Source organism: Bombus bifarius, unplaced genomic scaffold, assembly GCF_011952205.1.
Source record: "Bombus bifarius isolate JDL3187 unplaced genomic scaffold, Bbif_JDL3187 scf7180000009258_frag, whole genome shotgun sequence".
Taxonomy (NCBI): domain Eukaryota; kingdom Metazoa; phylum Arthropoda; class Insecta; order Hymenoptera; family Apidae; genus Bombus; species Bombus bifarius.
In genome coordinates, this window is record NW_022884998.1 from 1 (window position 1) to 15,957 (window position 15,957).

Here is a 15,957-nt window from a genome sequence, read left to right on the forward strand (position 1 = left end):
TTGATTTTCACCATTTCTTCTTCTTCGTATCTTTCCTTTCTTTGTTTGCATCTCTATTTGAATGCCTTTTTCCTCCATAAGAGCTTCTCTACTGTATTTTCCTTTCATAAACTTTGTCACCTTCCTTCTCATCTCTCTTTTACTCTCTTTTCCTCTCTTTCTATTCCTTATCTTTACTTTCTTCTTTTGCATTGCTTCGTTTATCTTCTGGTTGATTTCTGTCCACATTTCCGCTACTGTTCTTCCGTTGCAGGTCCAGTCTTTACATTCGTCCAAGTATTTTTCCACACTTTTGTTTGTCCATTCCCTCTTCTCCTTCTCTTCTTCTTCCTTTTCCTCATTTTTTTGTAATTCCGCGCCCCCCCCCCTATTTCTATTTCTAACGGCATGTGGCCTGACTCTGTTCTTTTTCCTATTTTCATGTAAATTATTTCTTCTGTCGCCTCCTGATTGCCAATCACATAGTCTATTACTGAGGTTCCTCTCTCGCCAATATAGGTCCGCTCCTCTCCTTCTTTATCGCTGCCATTGATTATCTTTAGCAGTGTTCTTCCTTCCACGTTTATTGTCTTGTCTTTTGATCGTCTGTTTTTGTCTTTCCCTACGTCCTCGTTTATCGACCCTCCCTCTTCTCCCGTTCTTGCGTTCCAGTCTCCGCCGATGATCACCACTTCCTCTTCTCTTCCGTCTACTCTTTCCTCTATTTTTTCCATGTCCCTTATGTATCTTGATTATAAACCATCATTATCCTATACGTCTTGTAATTGTATATTATTTTTCTTCCAACTATATTATCACTAATTCCTTTATATCCTATTTCTCTTAGGTTTTTATTTATACCCGTTGTTATTCTTCCCTTTGCTCTTGCTTTTTTCCTTACTGTCATTGCTGCCCTGCATTTCCAGTCGAATTCTTTGGGTAGTCTATATTTTAACTTTTCTCTTTTGTCCTTACTTATTAGCCCTGCTACATTTCAGAAGCACGTTTTCATCCCCATTGTAGTCCCCCCTCCTGTTCCTCTTTTTTCATTTTCCTTCTCCTCTCTTTCTTTCTTCCTCCAGCCTCTCTTCGTTTTCGTTCCACCTGTACCATTTGTTTTCTATTGTTAGTTTCTTGTATCCTGTCCTTACATATTCGCCTTGTTCCATTCTTTCTCTGGCTACCCTTCTTATGTGTTGCTTCCCATCCCTTTCTTTTTTTTGTCAGATCATCGTCCATGTATACACCCTTTTCCCATTTGCTTTTCTCCTTCATTATCCTTATTTTTTCCTCCATTGATTTCATCGTTGCCACTATTATTGTGTTCTTGCCCCCCCCACTCCACCTTTATCATATGTGCTTTTTCTACTTCTGCCCCTATCCTCATTTTTTCGTTTATGAACTCCTTTACTGTCTCTTCATTGCTTCCTTCGTTCCAGTCCACTCCCTTGATTACTATGTTTCTTCTTCTTTCCTCTCTCTCTCTCTGTCCTGTCCTGATCCTCTCCAATTCTTCTGATTCTACCCAATAATTCTTTCTTTTCCCATTCCCACTCTCCTTTCTCTCTGTCTGTCTCTCTTTCCCTTCTTTCCCTTCTTTCCCTTTCCTCTTTCATTTCTCTCTTCAGCTCCTCCACTTGCTTTTCCAATATATATATATTTTATTTCCTCGATCATTGCCTCCAATCCTCTTTCCATTTTCTCTATTTTTTCCACCACTGCCTCCATTACTTTCTCTCTGGCTGGTGTCTCTTTTTCTGTCGAACTGTATTTGTCCAGTGTATTTTTGAAGACTGCTGGTACTGGTAAGTACTCCTTGGTCTTCCCCTGTTTGTCGCCATCTGCCGTTTCCCTACCTTACTTTGTTTTGCCGCGCTTCTAGCCTCCTAACCTCTTCTTTTCTAGTTTTTCTTATTTGTAGCTTTCTCTCGTTCTTGTCTCCTTTTTCGCTTTTCTTTTGCCTTCTCCTTGTATGCTCACTCTTTATTTTCCCTTCTTCATGCCTCTTTATGCTTCCTGTTCCTTTTTCCCTTCACACTTCACTTTTTCCCCAGAGATCTCCGTCCGTGTGTTACCCTCGGCCCGAACCGAACCGAAAGCCCAAGTAAGGATTACTATTTTTGGCAAGCGAGTTTATGTAATTGTCCATTTTGTCGTGATATGCTTTAGAGAATTTTGTGTGCACTTAGTATCGATGTTAGTATAGTTGATATATACATATACATATATATATATATGTGTGTGTGTGTGTGTGTGTGTGTGTGTGTGTGTGTGTGTGTGTGTGTGTGTGTGTGTGTGTGTGTGTGTGTGTGTGTGTGTGTATTAGTTAGAGGAGGTAGAACAAGAATTTTCGCGTTGATGGATTGGATAAGAATGTGAATTTTCGTTGTTTGATATAAATTTATTCCTACGTTTGCCTTCTTCTTCTCTTTTAATTTCGCTATAGTAGTTTGTCGTTAGAACCAAAGCTCAGTTCATTTACTACGATGGTTTCTATTGCCACAATTTTCTTGCCCTTCGAGTTTAATAATCGAGGATGATTCCAACGATCCTCTCTGTGTGGGGTTCGTGTGGTTTCGCAAGCCTTGCCCAAAGACGGGCAATATTTTGACAACAGTGGGAGGAGGAATGCGAAGATCAGTGGGTGTTTGAGTAGCTGAAAACACCGTTCGCACAAGCCGACACAGCGGACAACCCCTTTGTTTAAAGTTTAAACAATGATTCTATCTTCAAAACCGTTCACGAAAATAAAACGAGATCGATGATAGGAAGTTCTAATTCGATTCTCGAGGGCAACGAAATTATCAGAGAAGAAGGAAATTTTCAAAATTAATTTTCTTACCTTGAGGAGTAGGTGCTGTCTGGCGCCATTACCTCAGCTGCTCCGGTGGTCGTCGATGTTTTTGTTGGGTTTATTACTTGAACTCGAATATAGTTTACTATCAACTTTTACTTTATTTATCCATTTCGATACAGACTGAACAATTTACTAACTGGATTAATACCGCAATTACAATGGCCGTTTCTGTCTAAGCGATGAAATGAGGACTTCAAAGATAAAATTTTCTTTTTACTTAGTCGCGGCTCTCTTTTCTTGGCCGAAAAACTAAAGACCCCGAAACGCAAAATACTATACAAAATTTTTAAACGCAATGATGAGCGCAATAACGAACGTAGTAACAATGAACACAAAGAGTGAACAAAATAATAATGAACCGTAATAACAATGATCACTAAGAATGAATACAAAAATAATGAGCACAATATGGTACGTAAATTATAATGAGCACAAAGAATGATTAAAATAATAATGAGCGCTGCGCTATGTTGCTACGCTTATTTATAATGCCATCCCCCACGGAGTGGTGGTCCACTGGGGCTTCACTTCCGTGGGAATCGGGATGTTGCAGTTTGGGTTTCCTGAAGTCGTACGTGAGACTGTCTTCTCATATCTATGATTCTTACCTCTGAATGAAAATCGACGCATCATAATAGTGTGATGCTGGTAGTGAACATCTTAAGAGAATCTTAATTAGCCTAGGCCCTGTTTTTAATATTTGATTTCATTCGACTGCATGTGGCCTTCTTTCATCTACTGGCCGTCGGTTTTTCGTAATCGCCACGCAAGCACGTGTTGCCGTACGGGTATATGTGTCGCTATCGAGTTTTACTGCCTCGGCTCCCATTGTTGGCATAACATACGGTCAGCGTTACAGTTACGTAATTATTTCATTCTAACCACTTCTAGTTAATTATGATTGCGACAATAGATCATGGGAGTTGTGGTGTCTTCACAAGAGATACCCTGCTTTCTCCCATGGGTTATTTACATTTTCCATTTCTGCTGCTATATTTTTATTGATTGTAGTATAATTTGACATTAATTGATGTACGGTACAAGGAGAAATGAGAACATTCTCCCATGAGAATATTATATGTTTTACCAGTTTATATTTTTTAAATGTTATATTTTATAAATTATATACATGCAGAAAAGATATGAAAGTTATAGAAGGAAATCTAAATAGAATCTTGTTATATTTTTTATTGATTACTATTAAGGTGTTTTGAAAGCAAAATGATAGCTTATACGCAATATTTTATTGTTTTACTTCTCATTGAATTATGCAAGTAAATCAGTTAGTCAATCAAAGTAAGACTATATATACATTACAAATAACTGTAACGTCTAAAAAATTACAAAATTCATTAATGGATATTGAAACATGGTAACATAATCCTTAGAAAGGTCTGTGAAATATAACACAAGGGTGAGCAGAGAGCAATCGCCGGTATCAACGAATGCCAAAGGATATGCCAAAATAGTAGGTCTTATTAAACGATCTTTTATTAAACGATCGACGCTTTTGCAACGATGTAAACATTTGAAACATCCAACATTGAAACGCTGGATATTTCTCGCCTCTCGCCGTAGAGAAAAGCTATAGAAATTACGAAAGTACGTATGCAGTGTAGGAAGTATCGAAGAAAGGATGTATTTAGTGATGGAAAATAATTTGACTCGAATGCGTTAGATGTTCCTAAGAATCATGCAGTACTAAACCATTATTCAGATAAAAGAAAAGGAGAAGAAAAGTGGAAAGATTAGAAATGATATACTTGCGTTGCGAACTTTGGGACGGAAACGGAAGGAAGATGCGCATGATACGTTTAGAATATGAACATGTTGGGTAGTGGAGAAATGACACTTATAGATATATGGAAGGAAAAAAATAATAACGGATGGATTCTTTCGTTCGTGCACTTAAATCAGATGATCATGTGGTTAGTATGAATTTCTGTAATAACGTCATTGGAAGAAATGGAGTTAATTATTCCTGCGCAATATAAAACGCAGCATACGCCAACCTCCTAATTATGGAAATTTTCATCACTTTATAGACGAATATATTTGTATGATTTGAATGTACAACTATCTCTCAAGAAATTACATGTAGAATTTTAGCATATTTCTCTTGGCATAAAAATTGTGCAATATGATCAAGCAACAGTGATATAAAATAATATCACGTTGCAGTTTATCTGAACGAAAAAACGAAATATTTACTTGTGTAAAATTGACAAATAAAACTATGCAATTACCAGAGATATCGCAATCGATCGAAAATGTTGCACGATTCAAAACAGTTTCTTAAAAAAAGTTGAAAGAAGTGTTGGTTTATTAGATCATGTGAAACAGGAAAGTATTCACATAATGACAACTCCGAGGCTCTACTTCCTAGGATTATAGGATTTGGAGGTGCAGTTCTACCCCAGAAATGCTTGTAGAGCCTCTTCACCTCGCTTGCCTCTGGCGGTTGCCTGCCTGGTTCTAAGTAAGCCAAGTCATTGTTAACAATTACATCGGCCAACATCCTTGGACACATTTTAAAGATCTCCTGACAGCATGCGTTGACCCAAGATGACGGCATGCAGATAGGTTGTGTTCGCGTCGCTTCGTACACTGTCCGTGTGTACAAACAGTACGCCACGAATGTAATCCAGATGTCTTCACGTGGGCAGACGCCACCCGCCACCCGCCACCCGCCACGAATGCAAGCATGGTTTTGCAACCCTTGAAAACGCAAAAGCCTGAAAAAGGAGCAGAGTGGTCAACCCCTAAAGATATTAATATAAGCGCTACACCGATAAAGCAAAACAGTCCAGAAATCAAGAAGCGGTCTGATGAAGAGAAGGAGGATACTAAAGAAGAATCGCGGCCAATACCCGACATAAGGGAACGAGCTAGCGATATGGAAAAGAGGGTCCTACCATTCTGCCACGACCCGAGCAACAAAGTTAACAAGGGCAAACCGCAACGATAATGCGTTACTTTAAGGATATGAGAGGATTTGTGGAGAATCTCCTGCTTCACAACTGTCATCTAGCCGGAAGGCTAGAACAAGCTAAAAGCTAAGAATAAGGAAACTGCGATATTAAGCGCTGTGAGTAAGTCGCTGGAAGCCAGCAAGCGGCTTAAAACGGCCGTTAAGAAAACAACGAAGGCCGAGCCAAAACAGCTCTCGTACGCGGAAAAAGTGAAGATGGCCAGCAATAAAGCGGACAAATGGCGGTAAAACCACCGAGAAATGTGATTATAATCCGGTCGGAAGTTGAGGATGGTGAAATAAGAACCAGCGGAGAAGCGCGCGACGCGCTATTCACGCTAGTAATCCCCCGTAAAGGGGGAATACAAGTCACAGCAGTTGAAAAAAAAATAAGCGACACCGGCCTAATCGTGGAAACGACGAAGGACTGAAGCCGGAAGGACTGAAAGCGTTCACAGAGGATGTACAGAATACACACATAACGTACGGACATTCGGAGAAAAAATAAAATAATCAGATGACTCATGCGAAAAATGGTTCTTCACATAAGTGGATGAATATCTGAAAAATATTCGAAATTCGAACATCTTACACATGTTCGCACATTTATCGAGAAGTGAGTTGTGTATTATACAATTTTTCTAGATGTATATGTTTTTTTTTTTTTTGTCACATAAATGTTATTAGGCCAGTTGCTGAACAAGAGCATAAAGATTCATCACTTTGAGCAGAGGCATATGCTTGTACGAGTTTAAAATAATCTTCTTACCATTGAAATCTATCCATAGTTACGCTATAAATTATAATACAATTTGTATATTGTATTTGTATTCAACAGTACATCTCAACTGAACAAATGTATCGCGTAACAACTATTTATCACTAAAGCGAAGATGTCTAACACAATCGAATTTTATTGTCAATGTTAGTATTATTTTAGAAATGATATAAATAGTAAAAATGAAAAGGAAACAACTTTTAATTCTCTGATAATTTAATAAGAGGAGCATCTAACGCTCCTTTTCTCTCGATCTGTTTAGCAATAATTTTATTCACTAATTTTTCGAGAGCTTCCAATATGATCTCACTGCGCTCAAGACTGTCAATAGACAACGTGCAGAGAAAACTTTGATGCCTCATCTGTGAAATGCTGTCAAAAAGGCTTTAAGTGAAAACATACATACATGCCTGTATGAAAACTGCAACTGCTCATGAATTCAATTTCGACTCGGATTTGAGAATCCTATAAGATATCATTTTAAACTATACTAAATATATAGAGTACGCTGTCCCGCGTATCCTGAAGATATCTTTAAAATGACGGTCCTACCAAATTAAATTCAGACTGTTTTCTGAAACTGCTTAATCAAATGATGCATTGATTTATTTTTATAGTAGTAAATCTGGGCATCAGAAATTTGCTCCGTCCATTTGAAAGTCCATCGAACTCGGTCTATTTATCACCGTTACGAAACATATATACTCTAGTAGGAACATTCCTAACACGATAATGCTTAGAGGAAAGCACGCCAGAATCGCTGTCTCTCAAATCCATTCAATGAATAAGAGACGAATGAAGATGCGTATTATAGTTATATGCAAGTATCCGTAAAGTGGTGTGAGACGTTCGAACAGGTTTGTTCGATGAAAATCAGCTACATACTCTGTTCCGGGTGAAGAAATGAGCCGCAAGTGGAAAAGGGTGAAAAGGGAAGGGGAAATAAGGAGAATACAAAGAGTTGATGAATGTGAGGCTGATGGAAGGAGAGTGAGAGAGTGCGTTTCGTCCCGGGACTACCGGTGGACTCGTCAGTAAGGCTATGCCCGGTAGTCCCTGCCTTAGACGTAGAGGGAGTCTCGCTAGGTGCGGTATTTCTATCAATCGCTCGTATATTCAACCCGCTAGCGAGTTAGACAGACAGACTCGTTGTCGTCGTAGCCCTCTAGTGTTGGCGGTTGGTACCCGCGGATCGCCCGGGAGGTGTTGCGCCGCGTTGATGCCTCGACCTGTCGGCGTCCTGTTGATACCGATCCGCCACACAGCCTCCCCCTAGCGCTATAGCGTGACCCCAAAGCTATATAGCGCGATACAAGTTAGAGGGAATGGCTCGTCGTCGATGATGGAAGGCTGATCGTCGTGGGGACAAGGTGGTTGTCGCCTCTGACGTGCTGCTGGAGGTGATGCCCATGAACTATTGCAATGGCTACCATTCACTTCCTGGCTTGTCGTCGGTGGTTGGCTCCTTTCCTGACTCCTTCTCCAAAGGTGCGTATTCGTTGTCGGTGGTCACCAATGAGGCTGATGGAAGGAGAGTGAGAGAGTGCGTTTCGTCCCGGGACTACCGGTGGACTCGTCAGTAAGGCTATGCCCGGTAGTCCCTGCCTTAGACGTAGAGGGAGTCTCGCTAGGTGCGGTATTTCTATCAATCGCTCGTATATTCAACCCGCTAGCGAGTTAGACAGACAGACTCGTTGTCGTCGTAGCCCTCTAGTGTTGGCGGTTGGTACCCGCGGATCGCCCGGGAGGTGTTGCGCCGCGTTGATGCCTCGACCTGTCGGCGTCCTGTTGATACCGATCCGCCACAAATGTAAGGAATGAAAGCTGAATCACAAAATAAAGAACAAGAAAGAACAAGCTACTTACGATAACACGATTGCTAGTCATCTGTTCTCGATGACGATTGCCTATACCACCGCCCTTGTTGAATATTTTAGCAGTGCTAGTATATTTGAGCATATTATATTTATATTTCGATGCACACTACCTCTTCGACCATTTATTTCCGTGATTATGACTGAAGAACAAACAGAAGATACTTATCGTAAATGAAATTTAAGCAAGAAGGAACTTTTTGCGATGTTAACTCCAAATGAGAAAATATGTATATATCAGTATGGATCATGACCTGCCTATTTTTACATTAAATGTTTTGAAAAGTTGTATTTCAAAGCATGGCATAGTTTTCGTCGAAGGAAATCGTTTCGTGGAAGGAAATAGTTTCAAATAGTGAAAGAGCAAAATTATATAACTCTGAAAGAATAATATAATTTAACATGAAAATATTAAAAAACTGAGTACATCGAAATATAATAGATATTTTACAAGGGAAGTAAAAATATAGGTAAATAAATATAAGTAAAAAAGTATAAGAAATCATTTATTTTTTCTAAAATATATTTTGTATGGCGCGTGCTATCATTTTGTTATCTCAAATTTATCTTCTATTTATATTTCTTTACATAATTTTCACAATATATTTATGAATTAGATGTATTTTCATAACCTACTACTAGCGTTCTACTAGCGAGTTTTCGCATGCTCAATGAGATATGTAGTATAGGAAGTGCATAAATATATATTTTTTATGTATCTTCAAACACGAACTAGAATATTGAGCATGTTATCATTTTCCTGTGGATTGTAAAATGATCAACCGTGGTTGATAAATTAACAAATTGTAAAAATTTGTCGATTTGTAGTACGAGTGCGGAGTGCGAGTAGTAACGATAATGAACACACAATTGAATACCCAAACGACAAACTCCTGAGCTTTATACTTATTTTTACGTGGGTCCAAACTTTATCGATTCGATATAGGCTCCGACCGCTCTGGGTTATTTAAAATATATGTCGGGTTAAGATCGGAATTTTGGGCGCGTGACAACTCTTCGCGTGGACTAGCCAATGTATGTCCCATTGTATCGGCACCTCCGAGGTAACCTCACATGTGGCTAGACCCGCTCTCGAGGCCGCATGCCGCCACAATCACACTTCTCGGAAAACCCATACAACCACTCGTCAGACCTCCGTTAGGCAAAACGTTTATCTCGTGACCGTGGCTACGTTCGGCGACCAATTGTCACCTCGAAGCCAATCTCGCTATCACTAATTTTAAACAATTGTCACCTATAATAAAATCTAGGCTAAAGTACTAGAGGATGTTCCGAAAATTTCCAAGGAAAGGCTTCGGCTTTCCTTTCATCTCCGACATATAGGTAGAGAAATAGGAAAGGATAGGGGAAGACGTTTGGATATAGTGGATTTGAAGTACAATTTCATTCGCAAAATATAGCGAACCAAGAAAGAACCGTGGAAAGATTTGGACATTTGTGCGCTTCATGTGACGCTGGAGAGAAGAAAAGAAAAAAGAAACGAGAGGGAAGAGACCAAAAGAATGAAAAATGAAACCTTTCTTCACAAAAGACAGAAAAGATTCACTATGCATATTATTCGCTTCGCCTTATCGTTATCCACGTACGCACGCACGCACGCACGCACGCACATTCACGGTTTCACCTTATACACTTGTTGTGTACTATCGTATCATTTTACCGACCAGTAGCGGTTGAAAATCCTATGTACTGTCTACCTCTCACTCGGTCGCAGATACATCGTTGAAGCCAGTTTAGACTCTAGCTCTGTTTAGACTCTAGGATATCGCGCGGGAATATACGCGCTTTTTCTCATACCTATAGAAATGTTAACTCAAATTTGGCGAAATTACTTATAATATTTATATTGATATTTATTTGATCTATTAGAATCGTTTTTAGATTAATATTTATTTTTTTATTAATATTTATTTAATCCATACAATGATTTTCTTCAAGCAAATAATAATTTAATATTTTTTTAAAAGTGTGATATCGTTCAAAACAATCGCTTCTGTGTAATGGAACATTGCAAAATTTACAGACAAAACATATTCTACTTCTTTTCTTTTTTAATTGTGCAAATTCTACATTGGGGTTTTGGGGCTTTTTTACTCCGACGACTAGACACTATGTTTATAAGTTTATGTTTTCCGAAATTTGATAGTCTTTGTGGGTGATCTAGTCTGGATGATCTGCTTGTCATATGTCTCATAAGTGTTTGCTGTACTAGATATTTCTTCGTCGTTTTCCTTTGATCCACAATCTTCTATCCACGAAATTATCACTTTTTGCAGGAAATTTTTTATATGTATTCTTATTCTATGGCCCATAATCATTCCCGTTGGGGCCCCGGGAGCATCTCGTTTCGTCCCCTCGTAGTGGTGATCCCCCACCGCTTGCCCTTCACCGTCGTTACTTCTGAGGCGATGGGCGTGATAGGTATTGAAGGAACACTCGAATATGTTTAACAATAAATATTTATTAACAAAATATATTCGGTGAGTATACTTGACGTAAAACTCGCGGTTATTAATTTCGGTTCGCGGTTCGCGATTACAAGTTCGAACTCGGGTAGATTCGGGTAGATACGATTCGATATGCGCTACGAGTTCGGACGATGATTGCCTGAGATGTCGAGCAACTCGGATCAGTGATTGCTGCCAACTATCAACTATCAATTCGGACAGGCGTCTTGCGACTGACTTTCCGTCACGATGATGCTGGATAGGAAAAACTATGATGGGGTGTGTCTAAGGATACGAGATCATCGGATTCGTTTAGGAAAGCGTTGGTTCGGAAAGTGAGGGAAGTGGACGTCGTTGTTAATTGGCTAAATTTTGAGTTGGTGGTTGGAAAAGGATACTAACCATCCTTGAGAGAAAGATGCTAGTAGGAAGCGTCGTACGTGAGAAAAGCAGATTTCCCGTATCTTCCTGTAGTGGGCGGTAGGTATAGGGGCTGTTAAGATAAAGACCATTTGTCCCTCTGGAGGACCTTAGCTAAATTAATCCTAAGATTTGTAGCAGGTCCTTAGGTTAACTGAAAATATTCTGTAATAATGTATACGCATCTGGCAATCATCTTGTCCGAAGGATAGGGTCTTTGTGTAACGAGCCATGGGACAGAAACCGTTGGAAAGTTTGCTGTCGACTGTCGCTACACTTCCTTCTGTTACTGCCCTCTTAGTACATTCCTTGGTTAGCCGTCCCACCGTCTCCTGGAGACGACTGACCTCACTCTCCAGAAAGCGCACCCTTCTCCGCAGGTATGCGCTGTCCGCGTGTTCATGTCCCTGAATCGGTTAGCTGTCCTTCTCGGTTCCTTCTCTTTCCTCCGATTCCGTCTTTATATCCTCTTTCCGCACGTCGTCGTCGCCAACGGCACTGTCGCGGATGCAGAGACGGCAGAGATCGGCGATTGTTGAGGCGACGGCGGAGGTGGTGACCACGTGCGCCGTTGGAGTTCAGCGTTAGACGCTCTCGCCCTCCGTGAGGCCAACCATGACCGGGTAATTTTCCGGTATGATCGCTTGCCGAGCGCGTTCACAACGGTCGTAGAGGAAGGACACGATGACATTTCGTCGTCGAATCTCACCCTGCCGCCGCCACCGTACCGCGAAAGCAGCCCATCCGACGAAGATCCCGGGCCGCTGATAGTTACATCCGGACCCTCTGACCTTCCCCGAGACTCCTCTGGTTGCACGTCCTCTTCACCAGACGCATGAACACGCCCGGGGGCCTGATGGTCCACCCCCGGACGGCCACGATTGCTCGATGGCGACGCAGCGGGGCTCGCTTTACAACCCGCGGCTGCACCGGTACTGAGGTATCTTTTCCCTGCGCCGTAAACGTTACTGCCTTTTTTGTCTGCCATATCCATCCTCCGCAAAATTCTCTGCACCGGATCTGCAAACTGGCGGGTGCCAAAGGCACCGACGAGCCACTTTCCCAGGGCATAGTCCTACGCCCTGAAAACCCATACCCGCCTCGTGTTCCCCGAAAGTGTGGATCGCTTCACGATTTTGCGTGTCATACTTGCGCAGGGGTCATGCTAATCTTCTATGTATCGTTCCAATTTTAGTATATGTAATGCCGAAGCAAGTACTCCCCAATTTCTACCTGATGGAACAATAACCATAAGGAATGTCTCGATTTGAAGGTGTTTTAGGCCACTTAACGGCTTTAGCGGTAAATCCAGAAGCCTCGTTTTATGACCGTTCCTTAGGATTATTGCGACCCGTATAATTATATGTCGGAGATGAAAGGAAAACCGGAGCCTTCCCTTTGCAACTTTTGGGAAAGTTTTCTAATGCTTTAGCCTAGATTTTATCATAGCTGTAATTAAGCAATTGTTGTCATTTGTAATCGTTTGATATTTGTGATTGCGAAAGTGGGTTCGAGGTGACAACTGGTCGCCGAACGTAGCCACGGTCACGGGATAAACGTTTTGCCTGACGAAGGTGTGGATCGGTTATATTGTTCTCCCTAGAAATCACATAGAATTGTACTTTGGAGATGTCGATATAATGGGACACACGTTGTATTAGGAATCAAACTCCAGACAGAAACTGCCTAGCAAAGGCGATTGGAACCTTCTCGATGCCTCCAGCGAGCATATAACAAACAAATGCAGTCGTATAGCGAAAAAGATTTTCATCAGATATTCATTCGTGTGATCGCCTTGGAAAGTGATACATCGAGCGATTTACCGAGTGTCTCAGCAATCGTATCTTTTATATTTAAAATTATTCTACGCATAGTAAAGAGTTATCCCGTTGACCGTGGATTCGTTTGAACCCAGGAACATTGTTAATAGCGTTAATTAAATTCATTATTCGTAAAATCTATTAATCGTTAATCTCATTATTCGTGAAATTTATTATTCGTAAGACATATTATTTGTTCCCCTTATTATTCGTTAAACTTATTATTCTTTAATCTAATCATTAGTTAAACTTATCGTTTGTTAATCTTATCATTCATTAAACTCATTATTCATAATATTTTGTAAAATCTTGTATATTCGCGTAAATATAATCTCTGTTTCGTAAAACAATGGCTAATTCAAACGAAGAATCGTTACGCGCCTTAAATTCTAATGATAACCCGACATATATATGCACAGTTGATGGACACCTCGACCGTAGAGAGTCACCGGACGTAACATATTCCATACTTCTAACAAAATATGGTGGTTTCCATAAAATGCATGTTAACATCTTGAAAGTTTTATTGTTTGGAGTGATGGAGTTAGACCTTTATATTTTTTAGTTGTTTCACATACTCACAATTTGTTTTTCAGAAGTGTTTTATCCATATCGATATTGTTATAGTAGTTATTGTGATAAATATGTTGCCATATGTTCTTGTAAGGTTCAGTAATCCTTAGAACAGTGTCTTCTAATTTTCTTCTTTCAACAGTATACACGTAAAAGTTGCATACGTAAGAGCATCCTGTAAGAGCTTCACATAGCACTCTTACAAGTATTCCATATTTTGTAATTTTTAATCGAAATAAATTTTAATCGAAAGTCTGCTCCTCTAGAGAATCATACACTCATCCAACTACAATTGTTGTTAAGCTGAGGTTTCGTTTTCTTGGTTGTCTTGTGTTACGTTTTGTTTGGCTCGTTTTGGTTGTATTGCCGTTAATTTTTGAATTCAGATTAAATTATAGTGTTGTCTGTTATTTAATGCGATTGACAATTAAACTCCACGTTTCGGCTAACCTGCTACGCGCAGGAGTACTGGCACGGGAGAGGATTAAAGTTGGTGAAAATAAATGTTCGCTTAATCCTATTATATTTGTCGGAGATGAAATGAAAACCGGAGCCTTCCCTATGCAATTTTGAGGAAGACTTTTAATGCTTTAGCCCAGATTTTATCATAACTGTAATTAAGTAATTGTCATCTGTAATTGTTTGACATTTGTGAAAAGCGAAAGTGGATTCGAGGTGACAACTGGTCGCTGAACGTAGCCACGGTCACGGGATAAACGTTTTGCCTGACGAAGGTGTGGATCGGTTGTATTGTTCTCCCTAGAAACCACATAGAATTGTACTTTAGAGATGTCGATATAATGGGACACACGTTGTATGAGGAATCAATCTCCAGACAGAAACTGCCTAGCAACGGCGTTTGGATCTTTCTCGATGTTTCCAAGGAGTATATAACAAACTTTTGACAGATATTGCCTAGCAACAACGATTGGAACCTTCTCGATGTTTCCAGCGAGAATATAACAAACAAATGCAGTCGTATTACGAAAAAGATTTTAATCAGAGAGGCATTCGTGTGATCGCCTTGGAAAGTGATACATCGAGTAATTTTTCCGAGTGATTCAGCAAACGTATTTTTTTGTGTTATAAAAATTGTTTAAAGTTTTCCCGTTGACCGTGGATTCGTTTGAACCCCGGATCATTGTTTATAGCGTAAATTAAATTCAATATTTGTAAATTTATCAATCGTTAATTTTCATTATTCGTTAAATTAGTAAATCGTAAGATATATTATTCGTTTCTTTATTGTTCGATAAAACTTATTATTCTTTAATCTATTTAATAATTTAATTTATCATTTGTTAATCAATCATATCATTTACAAAATTCATTATTCATAATATTTGTAAAACCTTGTTTATTCGTGTAAATATATTCTCTGTTTTGTAAAACAATGGCTAATTCAAATGAAGAAACATTACGTGATTCAAATCTTAATAATAACCCGACATATATATACAGTTACGTGCAAAAGTTTTTGATAACATCGTTTTACGATAGAAATCTTATAATATAATGGAGTTAACTTGCTCTTTGTCGTAAAATATTGTTGATATCTTGTAGCTATGCCTTTCGCAAGGATAATAGCAGCAACGTGGCCGGTTTTCTTTAGAGCATTATTTTGGCCAGGCCAGGTCAGAATTTCTTTGTCTTTGAAGATAACTAGTGTCTAATAAGACATTTTCTGAGCGCCGACGTTGACATGCGAATGACATCTCATTGTCCGAGCTTCTCTGAGGCACCGCGATCTCTTCCCAAATTCATTGCCGGAATGACGAGACCTCTTGGAATGATCCACACCTCTTGAAGTCGCCCTAAGGTTGGACTCGCCACCGTCGCCTGGAAGTGATTAACCTCATTTTCGAGGATACGCATCGTTTCACGCAGAAGCGCGTATATTCTAACCGGTCGTACTTTATGGGATGGCTACCTGAGCCTATGAACATAGGTAGCCTTCAGGCCTTTAGAAGGAGTGACAGCTGCACCTCCTCTATCTCCCGCATAATCTCAGCGCCAATATCGGTAGTTATTCGGACAATTATAGCGCTCTTGACATTGGATACCTGTTCAGAGTCGTCCCCAGAAAGGATAATATGACGACTTAAACTTGTTTTATTAGTTATCAAATGTCCATATCGTAAATTATTATGATTAGTTTATTAATGATAAATGGATTAAACAGATGTTAATTAAACAGAAAACAGTGGTTATTATACA

At 39.7% G+C, this 15,957-nt stretch overlaps 1 protein-coding gene and 1 non-coding gene across 2 annotated transcripts; both read right to left on the reverse strand.

Annotated features, from left to right (window-relative positions):
- Positions 1–359: 359 nt before the first annotated feature.
- On the reverse strand, positions 360–1,005 carry LOC117214903 (the record flags this gene model as incomplete). Its single annotated transcript, XM_033461273.1, has 1 exon — positions 360–1,005. A coding segment is annotated over exon 1 (354 nt), but the record flags the coding sequence as incomplete, so codon positions are not given.
- An 11,454-nt stretch (positions 1,006–12,459) lies between these two features.
- Positions 12,460–12,566, reverse strand: LOC117214904. Its single transcript, XR_004488963.1, has one exon. It is a non-coding gene; the product is annotated as a U6 spliceosomal RNA (small nuclear RNA).
- Between the last annotated feature and the right edge of the window lie 3,391 nt (positions 12,567–15,957).